A 20,013-nucleotide genomic window follows, 5' to 3' on the forward strand; every position below is an offset into this window, starting at 1 on the left:
TTGTATTATAGTCAAACATAAACACAAATACAAAAAAGAAAGTGATAGGAGAGAGATCACCCTTATCACATGAGCTCCAACTCTCTATCTTTGCTCCTCAATTCTTCATTCAAATCTAACTACAAGTACAAGAAGGATAAACTACACTAACTATACTAAACTAATGAACTAAGAAAAGTTAGTGAAGACTACATTTCTTGTAGTGTCTCTAGCTTTCCAAAGTTATCAAAATATGTTCTTCAAGGTCTCTATTTATAGAAGGAATTTATGCAAAAATCAAAGTATTAAATCATGTTAAGATTCTCTTTGAACCCATAAACAAGTTAGATTTGAGTTGTAAAGATTCTTTGGCAGCTTTATTGGATTGTTTCCACCAAAGTTCCTTGTTGGAAATAAGCTAGGGAGAAGAGAGAGAGTTTGGAGAAAGAAGAAGAACAACCAAAGAGTTGTGTCTTGCCCTTTGAGGCAGGACACAAGCCCTTAACAAATGTAACTCTCTTTATTTTCTCTTGATTTAGTGTAGGTTAGTGTAGCATTGTAAGTTAGTTGTGGTGTATCCATGTTTGTATTAGCTCAACAAGGAGGTCAAGGGAGATGAAGAAGAAGATGTTCAAATAAACTCTAGTGAAAAGGGTTCTCTTCTTTCCATATCTTTATCTTTGTATTGAACCCCAATTTTGTTAATGCAAGATTTGGATTTTGCGTTTGTAATGTTATTTTAAAGTATATACCTTGGGTATTTGGTTGAATTTTCTATAATTGTTTGGTGTTGATTTCTTGGCTGATTGATGCTATTATCTTGATTGAGTTATTAAGCACTTTTGCTCTCATAATCATGATTCACTGGCCATTGATTATGATCACCTAAAGGTGTTAGCTTTTGCAATGAGAATTCGAATTTGACACTAGTTCATAAAAGTGTTAAATCAAGGAAGTGCATTCACGAAAGTAGAGGTACACTTTTATGCCTTTGTTCCATGTAATTTCATAGAAGTGAATGAACTTGTAGTTGATTTTATAACCACGAAAGTAGATATGAATTACTATAGGTATAGTTGGTACGCCGGTGAAAGCAGATATCACATATATTAGGAAATTATGTCATAATTCAGCTGAAATTTTGGTACTCATTTGGTTAGGGAGTTGCACTAATATATGAATAGGTAGGGATTCCATTATTCAAGGAGTTTTTATTTGCATTAATCTGTCCATTTATAACTTAGTTTATAGTTTTAAAAATTGAGAAACTTTAGTAGTGTCGGTGGTTGCCCATCTTCCTTGAGGGATCGGCTCTTCATACCTTATACTCACTCACGATTCGTATACCTACGAAAAATCATATGTGGGGTATTTAGAAATTTTTATATGTAAAATTTGACTGTGGATTGATCTTAATTATTATATCCATACCCCGCACTCGTCAGTATGTATGTCCTAAAGACAATCACTTTTAGTGATTTTATATGTACTAGAATTATTTATACATTAATATATGACATCTTTATCATATTGATTGATTGTATATTTATACTTGTATGATAAAATCCTTAGAATAAAATTGATAAATGTTATGATGATGAGGTTCATTTGATTAAATAAAAGGTATATTCTTAAATATCTTTAGTCAACGTATTAATAACAAGATTGGGACATTGTTAATATGGTTAGCTAGCATATACTATGCCGCTTCCATTAGAAAAGTAGTAGATCTCATTTACTAGAGTGTGTGAGACACCTAACTAGTACATAGGTGCTTGATAGTATGATCAAATTCACTACATTGATCCGTATAGTGATTTCTTTTGTGCCAAAAGAATTAATCTCTAAATGACATTTTATGTAAGCGATCCTTTGATTTAGAATTATCATGGTACATTGAGTATGGATTGTTATACTCTATATTATTTGTTTGCTCCTGTAAAAGGGAATGCTGAAAGCATTAACATATGGGTATATACTTGAAGTACGAAAAGGTAGTGAATAATCTTTAAGAATTTACCACCTCTTGTGAGAGAGGATTTATCTTATTTATGACCACTTGTAGAAATAAAACTCAAGAAATTTTAGTACTAAGTGAATGAATCTTAGAAAGATATTTTTAAATACTTGTTTTTTTGGGAGTTATATTTTGGTATAAGGAAAAGAACATTAATCGCATAGTGAAATTGACATGACTTATTCCATGATTAATGTGAGATAAGTGTGGTAAAAGAACATTAATTACATGATAAACGTTCATTGAAAGGTGAAGTCATTCATTTGACTTTCTCATTACTTGGTTGATAGCTTTAGATAAACAACTCTAGTAGTCCCTCAAATGACTGTATTTGGTCTCAATTTTTAAAAGTATCTATTAAGTCCCTCAACTCATAAATTGATTCTCAAATGGTTCCTTCAAACCAAATTTAGGTATGATAATTTTTAATTTGCCACTTGAGATTTGATTTAATGGCTATCTACCTCCTTTAGGATTAGAAATAAGGTATGTTAGCCATCTTTTAATAATTTATCATTCAAAATATTTAAATAAACGAAAAAGGATAATTATCCTTAGATAATGACAATCTTATTCCAAATTTTGCTAATTTTAATTATTGCTAATTACTATGTAATCATCATTAGTCTAATAAGCCTAAAGTCATGTGTGTGTGTGTCTGTGCATATATATATATATAACTTGAACATTATCCAACATAAATAAGACAAGAATTTAAGTAAAATTAATAAAAAACAATTTTTTTGCTTTTATCAATTTAATATTGTTGTATAGGTGATACTATAGAGAGGATAATAGAATTTGGTAATAAAGGTTTGATAAAAAGTTAAAATACATAGATATTCCCATTTACTGTTTTGTATGCCTTTATTTTTAGGTATATAAAGTATACATATTTTAACCCTTTTCATTAAACTTGTCATTAGAACTTGAATAATTTGATTAGTCCCACAACATTAAGGATAATGCACATAAAAATAATTTAGAACACAATATACTTAAATAAAACTTGTTGAAAGAGTTGCTTTATCATTTTTTGTTATTTGAACTAGTCAACGATTCAGTATCTACTCAGACCGCTAAAGTGGGAAAATTGAGTACTTCGTGCAATCAGGAAGTGCCAGATGAACATTAAACTAATTCTTGTGACGAAAATGAACATTGTCTTGATAGACATTTTTAAATAGTTAAATTAGTCAACTCTTAAATACTTAACCAAACCTATTAGAAAAGAACTAATATGCCTCATTCTATAACTTGTCGGAGAGAAAAGGACATTAGATCAAACCTTAGCGGGCAAAATAAAACTATTGGGTGAAGATTAAAAATAATAGTTAATCTTATATATACTGACAGTATATACATAATCACAGTTACATGACACATATATTGAGGTTGTACTCTCTCACTCTTCTTCTCTAGTTTATTGTTTTTCATATTTCTTTCTTGATAGGAACATCGTTGATGTGCCACTAAAAATTGTAGTAGTAGCAACTAGTAGTCTAACACCGCTACAATTGGGACTAGTGGCTTCTAGAATTATCAATAATAATTGTACCATGCAACATAAATACGAATACAATAAATGTAGATATTAAAACAACAAATATAGATACTAATACAATAATATATAAATAAAACAAATTTTAAGGGGAGAGAAAATTTGATATTTTTCTATTTATTGTATTAGTGTCTACAATTATTATTTTTAGTATATACATTTATCTCATATTTTCTATATTGCACAATTAATTGCAGAGTTGATATAAATTACTTTGTCTTACAAGTTAGAACTCAGTTATGACATAGGCTTAAGGACATCCTGTGATTGTTATAGCTAGATGGTGTGCTTTTAAGTCACAAACTCAATAACAAAAGGCTGCATGACACGGACATGGAATTCCACTGCACATTTATATTAAGTTATATTTATTAATAACTATAAGTTGAACTAACAATCAGAGTGGCGCAGCGGAAGCGTGGTGGGCCCATAATCCACAGGTCCCAGGATTGAAACCTGGCTCTAATATATTAGAGTTGCTTCTGCCCATCATTTTCTATTTTTTAAGAACTTAAACCTACTACTCTCTTATGCATGCTGCCCTTCCAGGATCTTGTAGGCTTTACAAGTAAGTATTTTTTAGCAACTACAGCGCACGCATTATCATTTGTCAAAACATATTTAACTTCCAAAAAAATTGTACAAATAAAGGTGGTATTTTTTAAGAATTTAAACCTACTACTCTCTTATGCATGCTGCCCTTCCAGGATCTTGTAGGCTTTACAAGTAAGTATTTTTTAGCAACTACAGCGCACGCATTATCATTTGCCAAAACATATTTAACTTCCAAAAAAATTGTACAAATAAAGGTGGTATTTTTAAAGAATTTAAACCTACTACTCTCTTATGCATGCTGCCCTTCCAGGATCTTGTAGGATTTACAAGTAAGTATTTTTTAGCAACTACAGCGCACGCATTATCATTTGCCAAAACATATTTAACTTCCAAAAAAATTGTACAAATAAAGGTGGAAAACATGAAATTGTGAAACTTGTATTCGAATAACTTGTTATACATGCTTGACAAAAGAGTGCATATCAAAACGTACTCAATCAAGTCATTTACTAATACAACGGATCATGTCATAGATTGTTTTATCTTTTTGGGGGAGGGAGGGCGGGGGATTATTGAACATATTATGGTAAAAAAAAAAAAATAGAGCAATTGATGAAATTTGGCGGGGGTCAATTCTTTAAATTGCAGTGATAAAGTTTGGGAGATAGTTACTGAGTAAAAGCACATTAATAGAGTTTAGAAAAACTTTCATTTTTTTTATTGGGTGTTGCTTTTTACAAGTACTACTCGGTGTCTTAATTGAAGTATAGGCATAAACAAGTTTAATTGAGTAGATGGATGTGACATGTTTTTTTAATTGATGAAACCCGAGTTTGGTTCGGTTCCACCGGTTCCCGATCAAATCCATGATTGCATATTAAAGTTTGGGAGATAGCTGCCAAGGAAAAGCACATTAATGGAGCAGTGTGTTTGCTGTCAATTCTTCGTGTTGGGCTACTTTGTCTTAGCGATTTACGGCACGAGAGAATCAACATGAGGAACATTGTGGCCAGACTAGAAAATATTGAAATCCCACCAGTTAAATAAGTATGGAGTTTGATAAAATGGATGGCACTAGATGTTTTTTTTTAATCCAAATGCTAATAAATTTTTGTATTATGATGTCTTCTATTAGAAGTATAGTTATTAAATCCAGTCTTGACATCTTTTCAACTAGGCCACTCTTCAACCGTCGGTCCATCGGTTGAATTGAAAGTGGTGGTCATATCATATAACGAAATAATATTTTAAATGACTAAATAATACGATTATTGAATTGCTAGTTAAACCGGTGGTTAAACTCGTCAATTTTTGAGCATTTTATCAACTGAACCATTGTGTTGTGGACTTTCAACAAGTTCTTTCCTTAACTGTTCCAACAACAAATAAAACCCACATGACTATTTCATGTGTGTCAAGTGGGAGAATGTAAGACTTGCCTCTCTTTGAGGCAATTATGACCTACATGATTGATTCTAAAGTGATTGATATCATAATTAATTGATTGACATTTTGTCAATAATTAATTAGCATCTCCCATTATATAATGATTGGTGATTGACATCCTGATTAATTGATTGACATTTTGTCAATAATTAATTAGTATCTTCCATTTGTTAATAATTGGTTGATATCTACTGTTAATTGATGTCTTATTCAATCAGTTAATCAATCAAATCAATCAATTAGTCAGAAAATATTATTTCAGTTATGAATTTTGGCAAGATTTCCTTGATGAAAGGAAACCCTAGGGATTTTTGTATTTGCCAATAAGGGTCCCTAGCCTAGACTATAAATAGCCTATGGTATTCTATCAATTGAACACTTTTTGGGTTAGGCATAGGCTAGAAGATCCTTACTCTAAATTTTTCTTGTACTTTTTCCTTCTTCTACATATTTTGTTTTTTGTTAGAATAAACAAGAAGGAATAAAAGACACAAGAAGAGATCAACTTGTGCTTGACAACAATGGTTAGATTAAGTATATTTAAATTTTCGCTGTGTAGTACATTCACATGTACATAGTTAGTTTAATAGAACATTGTGGCCCGCAACGGATCTTCTGTCCCACACCCTGTGCCACTCTCTGTCCGACTTTTTATTATATTGCTATTTCTCCTGCATAAACATCATGTTTTAATTCTTTTTTGTTTCCTTAAAATCCAATAACTATTAATTGAGTAATACACAAAATTTAACAAACTCAAAAAGTCAAAATGCATAAAAAATGAGATTTTTTATGAATTTTCTGCTATATTTTTTAATTTTCTATTATATATTACTTTTTTTAAGGTGTTGTATTTATTTTTTACTTAATTAATAGTTATTGAATCTTAAGGAAACAAAAAAGAATTAAAACATGATGTTTATGCAGAAGAAATAACAATATAATAAAAAGTGGGACAGAGAGTGGCACAGGGTGTGGGACAGAAGATCCGTTGCGATTGTGGCCAGACTAGAAAATATTGAAGTCCCACTAGTTAAATAAGTATAGAGTTTGATAAAATGGATGGCACTAGATGTTTTTTTTTAATCCAGTGCTAATAAATTTTTGTATTGTGATGTCTTCTATTAGAAGTATAGTTATGAAATCCAGTCTTAACATCTTTTCAACTAGGCCACTCTTCAACCGTAGGTCCAGCGGTTGAATTGAAAGTGGCGGTCATATCATATAATGAAATAATATTTTAAATTACTAAATAATACGATTATTGAACTGCCAGTTAAACTCGTCAATTTTTGAGCATTTTATCAATTGAACCATATTGTGGACTTTCAACAAGTTCTTTCCTTAACTGTTCCAACAACAAGCACGACCCACTTGAGTGGTTTATGAGTATAGCCAATTATTGTTACCCGAAGCCACAAATCCAATGCAACAACAAATAAAACCCATATTGTACACAGCACAAAAATCCAAAGTTTGAAAGTTTAAAGACCAAAGCAGGAATAAGTTTATGGTTTAAGAATCCAAAGTGAAATTTAGCCAAAAATTTAAGGAAATACCTAATCATTCAAAAAAAAAAAAAACCAATTAACAATGAATGATGACCGAATATTTATTTCCCTAGTTAAGCATTTAGAGAACACAAGTGGAATTTTGTACTTGCCACTAATTTTTACTACTTGTTCAAAAAATAAATAAATAGAAAAATAAAACAAGAAAAATTATAGCTTCAATAAAAGCTTTTTGGACCATCAGCAGCCATAGATCAAGTAAAATTCCAAGACCCATCTGGATTGTTGCTTTTCCCATGCGTTCCACTCAAAACTGGTTATTTATCTACAAAATAAGTGTGTGGTGGAGAGTGTCAAAACATCTCCATCTTGGACCAATCAGTCAATGGCAAATCATAATTGCAGAAAACTACTTAGCATGAAATGGTGGACTTTGAGTTTTCCTTCAATAAATGAAATCTTGGACCCTTTCATCCCTTATGAGCCTCGAAGGGCCAGAAATTGTACGTTTTTCCTCAGCCGACACAGGTTCCGTTCAAAGGGCACTTGAGAATTTGCTATTGAACACCTGATATCGTGTTCTATTAGATTCTATTATCCACTTGAGAATTTGTCCTTTTTGTGAATTTCAAGTTCTATTATGCACATCTCTTCCCAAATTTGTGCTTTAGCCCTGGAATTTAATGTATCAAATTGCAAGATTGACCAATATAACTAATAATCTATTCAGAAGCAATGCTCCCTTATAACGTTATTTCACTTAAAAATTCCTTGTTGAAAACCAAAGAATGGAAAAGAAAAGAAAAAGAAACAACTGGGTAAAACCGGCGTCTAGCTACAATAAATACAAAAGACCATTGCCAGCTCTGAGGTTCCTTTATATGTACATATTTGCTAGGATTTGCATCAAAGTTTTTATTTCCTACTCAAAATGGTGAAAATTCATGTCCTCATTGCTTCTTTATTGATGGCAAATTATTTTGTGCTTCACCAAGCAATTATACCACCCCAAAATCTCACCACAGATCTATCTGCTCTTCTTGAATTCAAAAGCCATATTTCTTTGGACCCTTTTGGCTTCTTGGACAATTGGTCTTCCACAACCTTTGTCTGCAACTGGACTGGGATTTCTTGTGCTTTCAAGAACCGAAGGGTTACAGCTCTGAATCTTTCTAATTGGAGCCTTAGAGGGATAATTCCTCCTCATCTAGGAAATCTCACATTCTTGACTTCACTGGATTTCAGCCATAACAATTTCAGTGGCTTCATCCCTCATCAGTTAGCTAATCTGATAAGTTTGAAACAGATGAATGTTGGATACAACAACTTGTCTGGAGAAATCCCTTCATGGTTTGGAAACTTGCAAGAACTTCGATTTCTTCTTCTCAACAACAACACCTTCTCAGGTGCGATCCCGCTTTCTTTAGGGAATATCTCAAATCTGGAGAAACTGAATCTGGGGTACAATTTATTGGAAGGAAATATTCCAAAAGGGATTGGAAATCTTTCCAACTTGAGGACATTAACTTTAAGAGGTAACCAGCTTACCGGGTCCATACCATCTGGCATCTTCAATATATCCTTGGAAGAAATCGACTTTGCAGAGAATAGCTTATCTGGTAGTCTCCCATTAGATATCTGCAACCATCAGTTGAAACAGATCAAAGGACTGAACCTTTCAGTCAATCAGCTTCAAGGTTCAATTCCATCTGAGTTATATAATTGCAGAGACCTTGAGCATTTGTCACTGTCCTACAATCAGTTCAACGGTCAGATTCCAAGAACACTTGGATTCTTGGTCAAGCTCAAGGATTTATCTCTTGGGGGAAACATTTTTACAGGTGTGAACTCCATTTCCACTCCAAACTTATGTTCATATTTAAGTGCTGTGAGAAAATTTGCTAATTCCGTATTTTTCCATTTGCAATCTTATTCTAGCCATACCAAATTGCATTGTTAACTTATGCTACATGAAAATATTATGTGATGCTTTATTATCAACATTTTCTCCAGGGTAAAATACAGAAAAATCTCCTGTGGTTAAGCTAAACTACAAAAAACTTCTTTTGATTTCAAATCATACATTTCCGGCTCTCGTAGTTTGAACTAATTTGAAACAGTAGCGGAAATCATCAAAACTAACGGAGGCAGAAGAATTGATTCAATTACACTAATATATATGTATGTATATGCATAAAAGACCATCTAACAACTATTCTAGTTAAGCAAACTTACGAAAAAATTTTCTATAGTTAAGTCAACCTACGGAAGAGCCCCCTATGTTTACCTATCACTGCAATCACCATTCTACACGTTCTACCACCACTCTCCCCTATATCAAACTCCTATCCCTCTCCTTTTTCCTCCTCTCTCTTCCCCCTCTGTCTTCCTCCTCTTTCCCCTCCACTGCACCCCCACTTCCCTTCCATTGCAACCCGTTTTCTGCATCTCCTCGCCTCCTTCTTGTAACTAGAGGAGGGTGGTGATAGATGGAAGGATGGTGGTGGAAAGTGTAGAGTGGTGGTGGCAAGAGGTAGGAGTGGTGGTGGAGGAAGAGATGAGAGTGGTGTTTTATTTTTATTTATTTATTTTGTGTCTAGAAATAAGGTGACTTTATTTAGAAACTTTTATTTATTTATTTATTTGTGTATATAAATATTTTCATTTATTTATTTTATGTATAGAAATAAGGTGAGTTGTATTTGGAAGTTTGGGTTGTTTTTTAGAATTTTATGAGCTCTAAGGGGTTTATTAGGTAGATTAGCTAAAAATTTGATTTAAAAATTATTTTCCAAGTCAAGCACCCTCAAACTCATTAATTTAAATGATTTTTGTCAATTTTCACACTAGTTCAAACCATGAGATATCGGATTATATTATTTGAAACTATAGGGAGCTTTTTCTATACACCTGTTTAACTACAAGAAGCTTTTCTGTATTATAAATCTAAAAATATAATAGGTATATCAATTGAAAATTTGTTTGTTTCCAGTACAAATACAAGCAAAAAGAGGTACGTGTATTTCAAACCCATTAAGTCAGACTATTTTCATAACTTTTTTAAATTAGTTCAAATCACAAAATAATGAAGTGTATGTTTTGAAATTATAAGGGGATTTTCTATAGGTTCATTTAACCGCACAGGACTTTTCTATATTTTATCCTTTCTTCCGTGAAAAAGTAAGATTAGTCTTTCTTTCTAACAATTTGGTAGCTGTATCGGGTTCGTTAGATAGTTGGTGGGAAAAATGATAGTCCAATATATTTTTTTCATATATATTTTCCAATGTAGTGGCTTCTTCAGTAGCTACTCAAGTAAGGGTGTCAATGGGTCGGGTCGGACCAAAATTGAAAATTCTGGATCTAGACTCATTTTTATGTAGTAGATTCAGACCCGATCAATACACCCAACGGGTCTAGACCTTAGACTCCCGGAATCGGGTCCGAAGGGTCGCCAGTCGGATCTGAATCTACCCAAAAAGAAAATTTCCAAATTTAAACATCTCAAAACTAAATCCAAAACGAATTACAAATCCAATATCCAAACTTAAATAAATCAAATTACAAAACTAAATCACAAATAACTTGCAATAGTTAATCTAAAACTAACCAAAAATAAATCTAGAAAGTCATTACTAAATTGTTAATTTAATAAAAAAATATATTTAGAATATAATTATTAATATATTGTTTGAGTTCGGATCGGAATCCTATATTCCGTATCTGGCCTTTTTTTTGTTAGAGTAAATGGGTCCGGATCCAGATATTGAAATTATTTGTCAACCCAAACCCGAAAAAATTTATCAGATTTGGATCAGACCCGGATCCAAACCCGACCCGTTGAAACCCCTATACTCTTTTTTTTTTTTTTTTGTCAATACAGGGGTGTCCGGGTCAATCCTTACGAGACCCGACTAATCCCCTGCAGCCCGGGAGAGGAGGCCCCACTCCACACCGAGCACGTTAACAGCGGGACTCGAATCCTGAACAAGCCAGAAAGGTCGTCATACCCTAAGGAGGGGGAGCGAACCGCTCGAGCTATCCCGTGGGGGCAGAAGACCAGCCACGTAAATTGGCAAGTTTGTGGGTTGACACCCCTATACTCAAGTCAAGAAAATGGACACGTAAAATCATCCCCACCAACCAACAAAAGATAAGACATGGCCAACTAATAAAGGGGAACACTTGTTTTGTATTGCTACAACAATTGCCCTTATTTGTTTGCTTGACGGGTACTAAAATGACAATGGCTGTAAATTCGTTTCCAATGGTTTTTTTGTTTTGGCAAATTGCCATATTTTTGGGTAAGTTTGCCATATTGCTGGAAATTAATCCAACCATAGAATTAATATAAACTTCATATCATCTTAGCTACGTTAAAGCCATCAATTACAAATAGTATTTTTAAACTCGAACTAGTTGACCGGTTCAATCAGTTGAATTGCAAAGCAATTAAGTCTTCGATTAAATTATTACAAAAACTTGGTCTAAAACCTGATCAGACTAAAAACTGGTAAAATCCGAAAAAAAGACTGGGTTTTTTTTATGTGTGACAATAGAAAAGAAGTAATCAAAACATTAAAAATAAGGTTAGGAAGAATATAGAGCGTGAGTACTGTTTTAGCGTGGAACTAAGCTCCGAAGTCGACAAAAAGAAGTCTCAGACTATCAGTCAATGTTCGAGTATGTGAAAAGAAGAAAAATAAAAGGGTAAATTGCTAATAACCCCCTATGTTTATAAAAAAAAAAATAACCCCCATGTGATTTTATTTATTATCACATAACCCTCTAATATTTCAAAATATTCATTTCACTCCCCTATGGTTTCATGTAAAATAGAAATTTAATGAAAAATAGTTTATGTAATGTCATTAGTTGAAATACCAGCAGTACCCTAACTTAAATACTAAATCAAATAATGACTTAACCACCTTGTATAGGGGAATTACATTTATATAAAAATCACAGGGGAATAAACTGATTATTTATACAAAATATAGGGTGTTAAGTGGATATTATAATTTGATTATATGCACTTTTAAAACATTCCGTCCATTTTCCACATTATATAAAACTATAGAGGAGTTATGTGGCTACTTGAAACCTTAGGGAATCATCTGGCATTATGCAAAATTACGAATGCGTAGAAATTTATAATATTATGTGTTTGAGCAACTATAAAGGCTCCCACGAACTTTTCCTAATATGAAATTAACAGCCTTTGTTTTAAATTTTTTCCAATATGTCTTTGTATTGAGTTCTAGAGTCATCACTTAACACTGGAAAGTCGAAAATTAAATATCAAATTTTAATACAATTTTAAGAGTTTGAAAGGTAGGAACCGGTGGGGAATTAAAAAGAGAAACAAAAGGCATATTTAATAATTATATATATAGTATTTTTGCATACATTATGATCACGTTATTCGGTTTGAATGATCCAACCATTGACCCCCAATCTCTTTGCTGTGACACTTGAGAGAGTAGAAAAAAAATACTCTTCCATTTACCAATCCACCAATATTTTGTTGCACTAATTTGCCACTGTACATGTTATTTTCTTTTCTTTTTTTTCTTTAACTTTTTCTTCATTTTCCAATTCACATGCTTGTACTTAGCGAATGAAACTTCAAACAGTGATACGAAGGGCATTAAGAGATCGGATATTTGAAATCTTCTCAAAATTATTTGTTAATATACATGTAAGTCCAACTGAAGAGGCAAATAATAACAGAATCATTGTAAAATAATAGCACAATCTAGTCAATTTGGTTAAATTTTTCTGATGAACATGACTAAGATTGGCCATGAAGCAAATTACGAAGGGCATTTATCACCAGGAAAGTATAAATCCATATATTTTATAGATTAACGAGATCCTAACCTGTTTTCCAAATTTCAAGATAGCCATTTATTTCCTTTGGTTGATAGACTGAATGAATGAATTTTTCATATTTCATGCAGGCGGAATTCCAATGGAAATTGGAAATCTTAGCAGCATGCAGATACTAAACTTGCAGAGTAGCTTTCTGACAGGGAGAATTCCATGGCCTGTCTTCAATATATCCTCTTTGAGAGCATTGGATTTGTCTAACAACAGCCTCACAGGAAGCTTACCGTTAGACAAGTTTTACAACCTTCCAGCACTCAAAGAGCTACATCTTTCAACCAATCAGCTGATTGGCTCGATTCCCTCGTTCATATGGGAATGCAAGACCCTCGAAACTTTAGATTTATCAAAAAACAACTTCACGGGTGGCATATCAAAGAGGGTTGGGAACCTAACATCGCTCCAAAACCTTCTTCTAGATCATAACATGCTGACAGGTATGTACTTTACCTCCATATGTTTAATGTGCCTACATTGTTGTTCGGAAGAGTTTCGTCTGGATACATACATGCGACAAATTCCATTTTATAGTTTTACCCCTGATTTATTACCATTCTCATTTTGGACACATTGCACCATAACTTTCATATTCCTCTCAATTTGACCTTTCCTTTCACTGGGTTAAGAAAATCAATGGATTTTCACGAGCGCCGTCACACAGTTAGTCAACGGGTCAAATTTTACTTAACACAAGTGTATTACCCATTTGCACTCAAATTTTTCATGCTATTTATTTTACATGTTCACTCATATCTTTTGTATATTCAATTCTAAGTTATTATCACGACTATATTTAGATACATACATACATATATATATATATATACACACACATACATATTTGAAAACACATGAGAAAATAAAGATACTGAAAATAAACATGAAAAAATTTCTTTATATAATGACGTGGTGTGCCATATATTGGATAAAAGTTTTTGTATGCCTATGCACATAGAGAAAAAAGTTTGCAACAATAGATTAAAACAAAGCTAGAAAGCTTGATATCTCCAAATATTAGAGTTTATGGATTCAAAATGCAACTCCTAATTAGGGGTGCAAAACAAGATTTAACCAGTGTTTTGAATCTTGGACTGGGCAGTGACTAGGTTGAGGTTGGGGGTTATGGGTCAGTGGATTCAATCAGATCGGATTGGTATTAAGAATCAAATGACGTCAGTATTATGTTATAAATATATTAATTAAAAAATTTATTATATTATATGCTAGAGTGCATAAAAGTATATTGTTAACAAGAATAAAAATATTCATTTAATTTCTCAAGTTTTATTTCCAAACATTTTATAATTCAATACCCTTTAAACCTAACTCAAATATGATGTTTGGAAGCTTTAAATACGAATTGATCAGCTTAGTACTAAATTTCTATGACCTCTTTGCAAAAAATAAAGATATTAAAGCTAAAAATGAAAATTTAGAAAAGCTCATAGGCATAATTATAGTTATCTAAAATATTTAGGGGTCAATTTTAAATAATGAAAAAGCTATAAATGATCGTTGAATATTTATTTACTTGTTTGAAGAGGTTCCTGACTTTCTGTATAGCTCGTTTCCCTTTCCTTCTTCGCCTTTCTTCCTCGTCTCCACCCTTCTTCTTATGTTTTGTTTTCCTCTTTTTTTTTTTCTTTTTCTTTTTTAAAAAAACTTTTAAACCTTTGCCTTGTTTACATCCTTTGCCAAAACAAAACATCATATCATCTTTTGTTTACATTCTTTTCCTCTTCTTTTGCTTTTAAGTTTCAATTACAAAGCTTAAATAAATTAGATTTTCTATTCCTTCCTAATTCTTTCCCTTTCTTGCTTATTTCCTTTTGATTGATTTGCTTATTAACAGATGTGTGGTATGCATGCACAAAATAGTTGTTAATTCTGTTAACACCTTTAACTCAAATGAGACGAATATGAAAGTTTAGGGTTTAATATATCCAAAATAATTCACAGTGCAAGCATGCTATTTAAGGATAAATTAAACAACTAGAGGAAGATCCAGACCACAAACTGTTTGGTCAAATACACAATGAAATTACTACCGCTGAAATCCTAATCTGTCCTGTAAAGCTGAGAGGATAAAAATTAAAACAATGTAGTGTCCATTTACGTCGAAAACCGTATAGAAGCATTTTGCAAAGGGTCAATGCCCAACTCTGTCCCTTATACTTTCAAAGGTATTTATTTTGTACCCTACAATAAATATGATTCAAAATCATATCTGGCATTATGAAAATATACACTTTCGTCCAAAACTAAATTCCAATGTACTTTCTGGCTAAGAGTTGCACACTCCAATGACTTGCATATCATATTTAGGTTGTTAAATAGGAAGGTAAAATTCTTTCCCTCCAGAACATATGGGGAAAATGACCAATTTTATCTCTCTAATTTGGAAAAAAAAATTTCATTCCCTACATTCAAAGGATGCAAAATCATCCTCCACATTTTGAACTGGTTTAAATTTCATCCCATAATCCGAATTCCCATCAACTCTCTGACCAGGAATAGCACACGTAGACATGCCAATGGGTAAGATGTGAGTTGGATTTTTTTTATTCAGATCTAGATCCACTAAATTTAGTTAGATCTAAATCAAGGACCAAACCCTTATGGATTTGGAAAAATAAACCTAGATCTAGACTCTCATGGACTTGGGTATCCAATGAATATATGTGAGTATTTTTTTGAACATATAGTGAAGAACTAAAGTGAAAATTTTTAAAAAATATATCAAGTTCAAAAATAACATAAGTATCATAAAAAACATAAATACCATACATTTTTGTTTTTAAATAATAAAATTAACATTCAAGAAATTGAATGTGATGTTATGAACTCAAAGGAAGAATTATTGTCAATCACTTTTATTTATTTTCAAAGTTTCATGTGCATTTACACATCTAATCTTTCATTTGTTTGCCTTTATTTTTTCTCTTTCCTTGAAAAAGTTTGTACCAATTGTAATAACAACTATTATTAGTTTGAAAAAGAAAACAACCATAACATATATAAATATTTAGCCTTATTAATATATACATTGGTTCGAGTAGGGTCTGGTTTGGATATGAATTTAGGTATAAATCATAATGAATTAGACTCTACCCTGACTTGTGACTCTCATACAGAGTCTGGATCTTAGTAGGGTTTAGGTTTGAGAAATTAAGTTCAAACCTTATCCAAGTATATTGGGTTTGAATTGGATTTGGATAAGATTATATCCATTGACATGCTTAAGCACACCCTAGCACATGTGTATACATGCAGGGGCTATTTGTCAACCAAATGACTGGAACAGAAGTAAACAACAAATTAAACTTCATTTTTTCACTGATAAATGCATCCTTTTAAACATGAGCACGAAAAATATAGTTTAAAAATTGTGAGGTATGAAATTGGTCATTTTTTCATTTGATGTAAGGTAGAAACAATTTTATCTTTCCATTTAGGCTCTGAAGTCCTATGCATGCATCCGACTCAATTTTAAAGTTAATCTAAATTGGTTTTGAGATGACACTAGTACCTCTTCATAATGTGGTCGATAATGTTATGTTTGGTCCCAAGAAATTGACCAACAAGAACAATAGAGTTATTGGCAACCCAATAAAAACAATAACTAATCAAATAAACCAAATAGAGAAACCCAGAAGGCCCAAAAGGGGTAAAGGGGTAGCAGATTTATTATAACAGAAATAGAGTACAAAACCTAAGAAATAATTCCAAGGCCCAAAAAGCATCTAAAATTGAAAATACAAAAGACTCTAAATATTTAACAGTCCAAAGACCCATAACTTGCTCTTTTGGTTTGATGCCTAACCAAAATCTATCTTAGACTGGGATGTGAGCCAGCTAAAACTCTCTTGAACTGGTGCATACGGTACTTGAGCTGATGCCCTTAGCACAATTAAATTCAATCAAACCCACTATATATATAAGTACCAAGAGGAGAGATTTCTTTATAAAAATCCCGATATGGGATAAAATGACAAATTCAAAAGATGATCTTGAATTGTTTTAAATGTGATTGATGAAAATAAATTTTTTTTTTCAACTTTGAAGGAATAAAACTGGTCATTTTTCCTTTTGATTGTGATTCTTAGTATCTAAATGTCAACAACAAAAAAAGGACTAATAAAAGGGTCAATTTGTTAGTTCTAGACGTAACTCAAATTAGATTAATTTATCCAATATTTTCATAGCCATTTATATAAACAAGACTGTGAATTTCCATTTACATTTTCCCCCTGATTTTATCCATCCCCATTCTTCTCTACTTTCTTTCATTGTGTAAAACAAAGATATGAGAGAAGTAGAACTTAATAGGCATCTTAAGAGTTCTACTATTTTAAAGATGCTAAATTTTCTGCAGGTGAATTACCAAGTGAGATTGGTAACCCCAAACTGGAAACGCTTTATCTTGGAAGTAATAACCTAGCAGGCCATGTTCACCCAGAGGTATTCAATATGTCATCACTAATTAGGATGAGCTTGGATGAGAACAACTTCAATGGCTCTCTCCCTTTTAGCATGTGGACTACACTTCCTAATCTTCAAGTGCTTAATCTAGACAACAACAAATTCACGGGGATGATCTCAAGCTCTATATCCAATGCATCTAAGCTCACCTTCCTTTCCTTAAACTTTAACTCTTTTACTGGCCCTTTACCAACTACCCTTGGCAAATTAAGATTCCTCAAAAGACTTTTTGTCGGAGCAAACAATTTCACCAGAGAATCGTCAACCCCAGAACTAAAGTTCATCTCTTCTTTGACAAATTGCAGAGAGTTGGAGAAAATGGAACTATCACTGAATCAATTCAATGGTTTCCTTCCAACTTCAATTGGGAATTTCTCAAAAACTGTTACTATGTTCAATGCCTTTGGAAGCCATATTAAGGGCACCATTCCAAGTGAAATTGGAAACATAAGCAGCTTGGAATCCATAAACATGGATAGCAACGAATTCACAGGATCCATCCCCTCTACAATTGGAAAACTAGCTCATTTGGATCGTATATATCTAGAACACAATGGGCTTCAAGGTTCCATCCCAGCTGAGCTTTGCCAACTGAAAATGCTTGGTGACTTGTATCTGAATGAAAACATGCTCACTGGTCCAATACCAGATTGCTTAGGGGAACTCAAATCCTTGAGAAGAGTCTTCTTGCACCTCAACAATTTGACATCTACAATTCCATTGAGTTTTTGGAACCTTAACGATCTCTTAAGTCTGAACCTGTCTTTGAACTCTTTAAGTGGTGATATTCCCTCGCAGATTCAGAATCTTAAGGTCATAAGAGAATTAGACTTATCATGGAATCAATTATCAGGTGATATTCTAAGTTCATTCAGCAGTGCTCAATCACTTGTTTTTTTGTCCTTGGCACACAATACTTTTCGAGGGCGCATTCCTCAATCTATGGGAAATTTGATAAGCATGGAGTATTTGGATTTGTCTCACAATGATTTTTCTGGAACAATTCCGCAGTCCATGGTGAAGCTTGGAGACCTAAATTACTTCAATGTGTCTTTCAATAAACTGGAAGGGGAAGTTCCAACAGATGGACCATTTGCCAACTTTACTGCTCAATCCTTTGTGCAAAATTATGCATTATGTGGCTTAGCTAGGTTAAATTTGCCACCTTGCAGAACAAATTCCCCTTCCCATTCATGGTCAAGAAACATTTTGAAGTACATTCTACCTCCAATCGTGTTTGCTGTCCTAATTGTTGCAATCATCACATTTTTGTTGGCAATAAAAAGACGAAGCAGGGAAATATCAAGTGAGATATCACCGGGTGAAGGATCATTACTTCAACAGTTTTATTGGGGAAGGGTTTCTTACGAAGAGCTACTAGAAGCGACAGATTCCTTCAGCACGAACTATCTACTTGGAACTGGAAGTTTTGGTTCTGTATATAAAGGGACACTCCTCGATGGATCCGAAGTCGCGATAAAAGTTTTCCATCTGCAATCTAGGGAAGTAACCAAGAACTTTGACGCAGAATGTGAAGTATTGGCCAGCATCCGTCACCGAAACTTGATAAGAATCCACAGTTGCTGTGTTAATCGTGATTTTAGAGCCGTGGTACTGGAGTATATGCCAAATGGGAGCCTTGAAAAATGGTTGCATTCTGAAAATTATTTCTTGGACGTGGTACAAAGGTTTAAGATTATTGTTGATGTGGCGTTGGCTTTAGAATACCTTCACTTCAATCACGCACCAGCTGTTGTTCATTGTGATCTGAAGCCTGGCAACATCCTGCTAGATGAAGATATGGTTGCACACGTCTGTGATTTTGGTATCTCCAAAATCTTTGGCAATGGGGAAACTATGGTTCAAACCAAAACTTTAGCCACAGTTGGTTATATGGCACCAGGTAATTCTAATTTCCTTTTTCTAAACTATGATATTCTTGTTAACTATTCTAAATGTTAAGAAACACTTAATGCCAATTATTGTTACAGAATATGGAGAGAATGGAATAGTGTCTACAAGTGGTGATGTCTACAGTTTTGGCATAATTTTGCTGGAAACATTCACAGGGAAAAAGCCAACTGATGATATCTTTGGTGAAGAATTGAACTTGAAGCAATGGGTTAGCAAATCTGTAGAGGCAAACTCAGTAATAGAAGTTGTTGACAGAAACTTAATTCACGAAGAAGATCAGAACTTCTGTCTGATGGAGCAGTGTTTGTTGTCTATTCTTCATGTTGGGCTACTCTGTCTAAGCGATTCACCTCACAAGAGAATCAACATGAGGAACGTTGTGACCAGACTAGAAAATATTGAAGTCCCACTAGTTAAAAAATTATAGAGTTTTATAAAATGAATGGCACAAGGCGTTTCTTTAATGCGAATACTACTAATTTTTTGTATTGTGACGTCTTCTTTAATAGTTAAAAACATAGTTATTAAATTCAATCCAAACATCAATTCGACTAGGCCATGTTGTTGTGAGTTGGTTATAATTAGAGATAATTTCAGAAGCCTTCCTTAAGGTTTCTAGCACTTTCACTGTTTTAAAAGTTACACTGTTTTTTTTTTTT

The 20,013-nt window shown here is 33.0% G+C and overlaps 1 protein-coding gene across 1 annotated transcript; it reads left to right on the plus strand.

Annotated features, from left to right (window-relative positions):
• The first annotated feature begins 7,934 nt into the window (after window positions 1-7,934).
• On the plus strand, window positions 7,935-19,781 carry LOC113770352 (probable LRR receptor-like serine/threonine-protein kinase At3g47570). The gene is made up of 4 exons (XM_027314772.1): window positions 7,935-8,910; window positions 13,033-13,395; window positions 17,334-19,343; window positions 19,432-19,781. Exons 1-4 carry the CDS (start codon window positions 8,001-8,003, stop codon window positions 19,779-19,781), a joined length of 3,633 nt encoding a protein of 1,210 aa, XP_027170573.1. The 5' UTR covers window positions 7,935-8,000.
• Window positions 19,782-20,013: the final 232 nt, after the last annotated feature.

The sequence above is a fragment of the Coffea eugenioides genome, chromosome 5 (genome assembly GCF_003713205.1).
Source record: "Coffea eugenioides isolate CCC68of chromosome 5, Ceug_1.0, whole genome shotgun sequence".
NCBI classification, from domain to species: domain Eukaryota; kingdom Viridiplantae; phylum Streptophyta; class Magnoliopsida; order Gentianales; family Rubiaceae; genus Coffea; species Coffea eugenioides.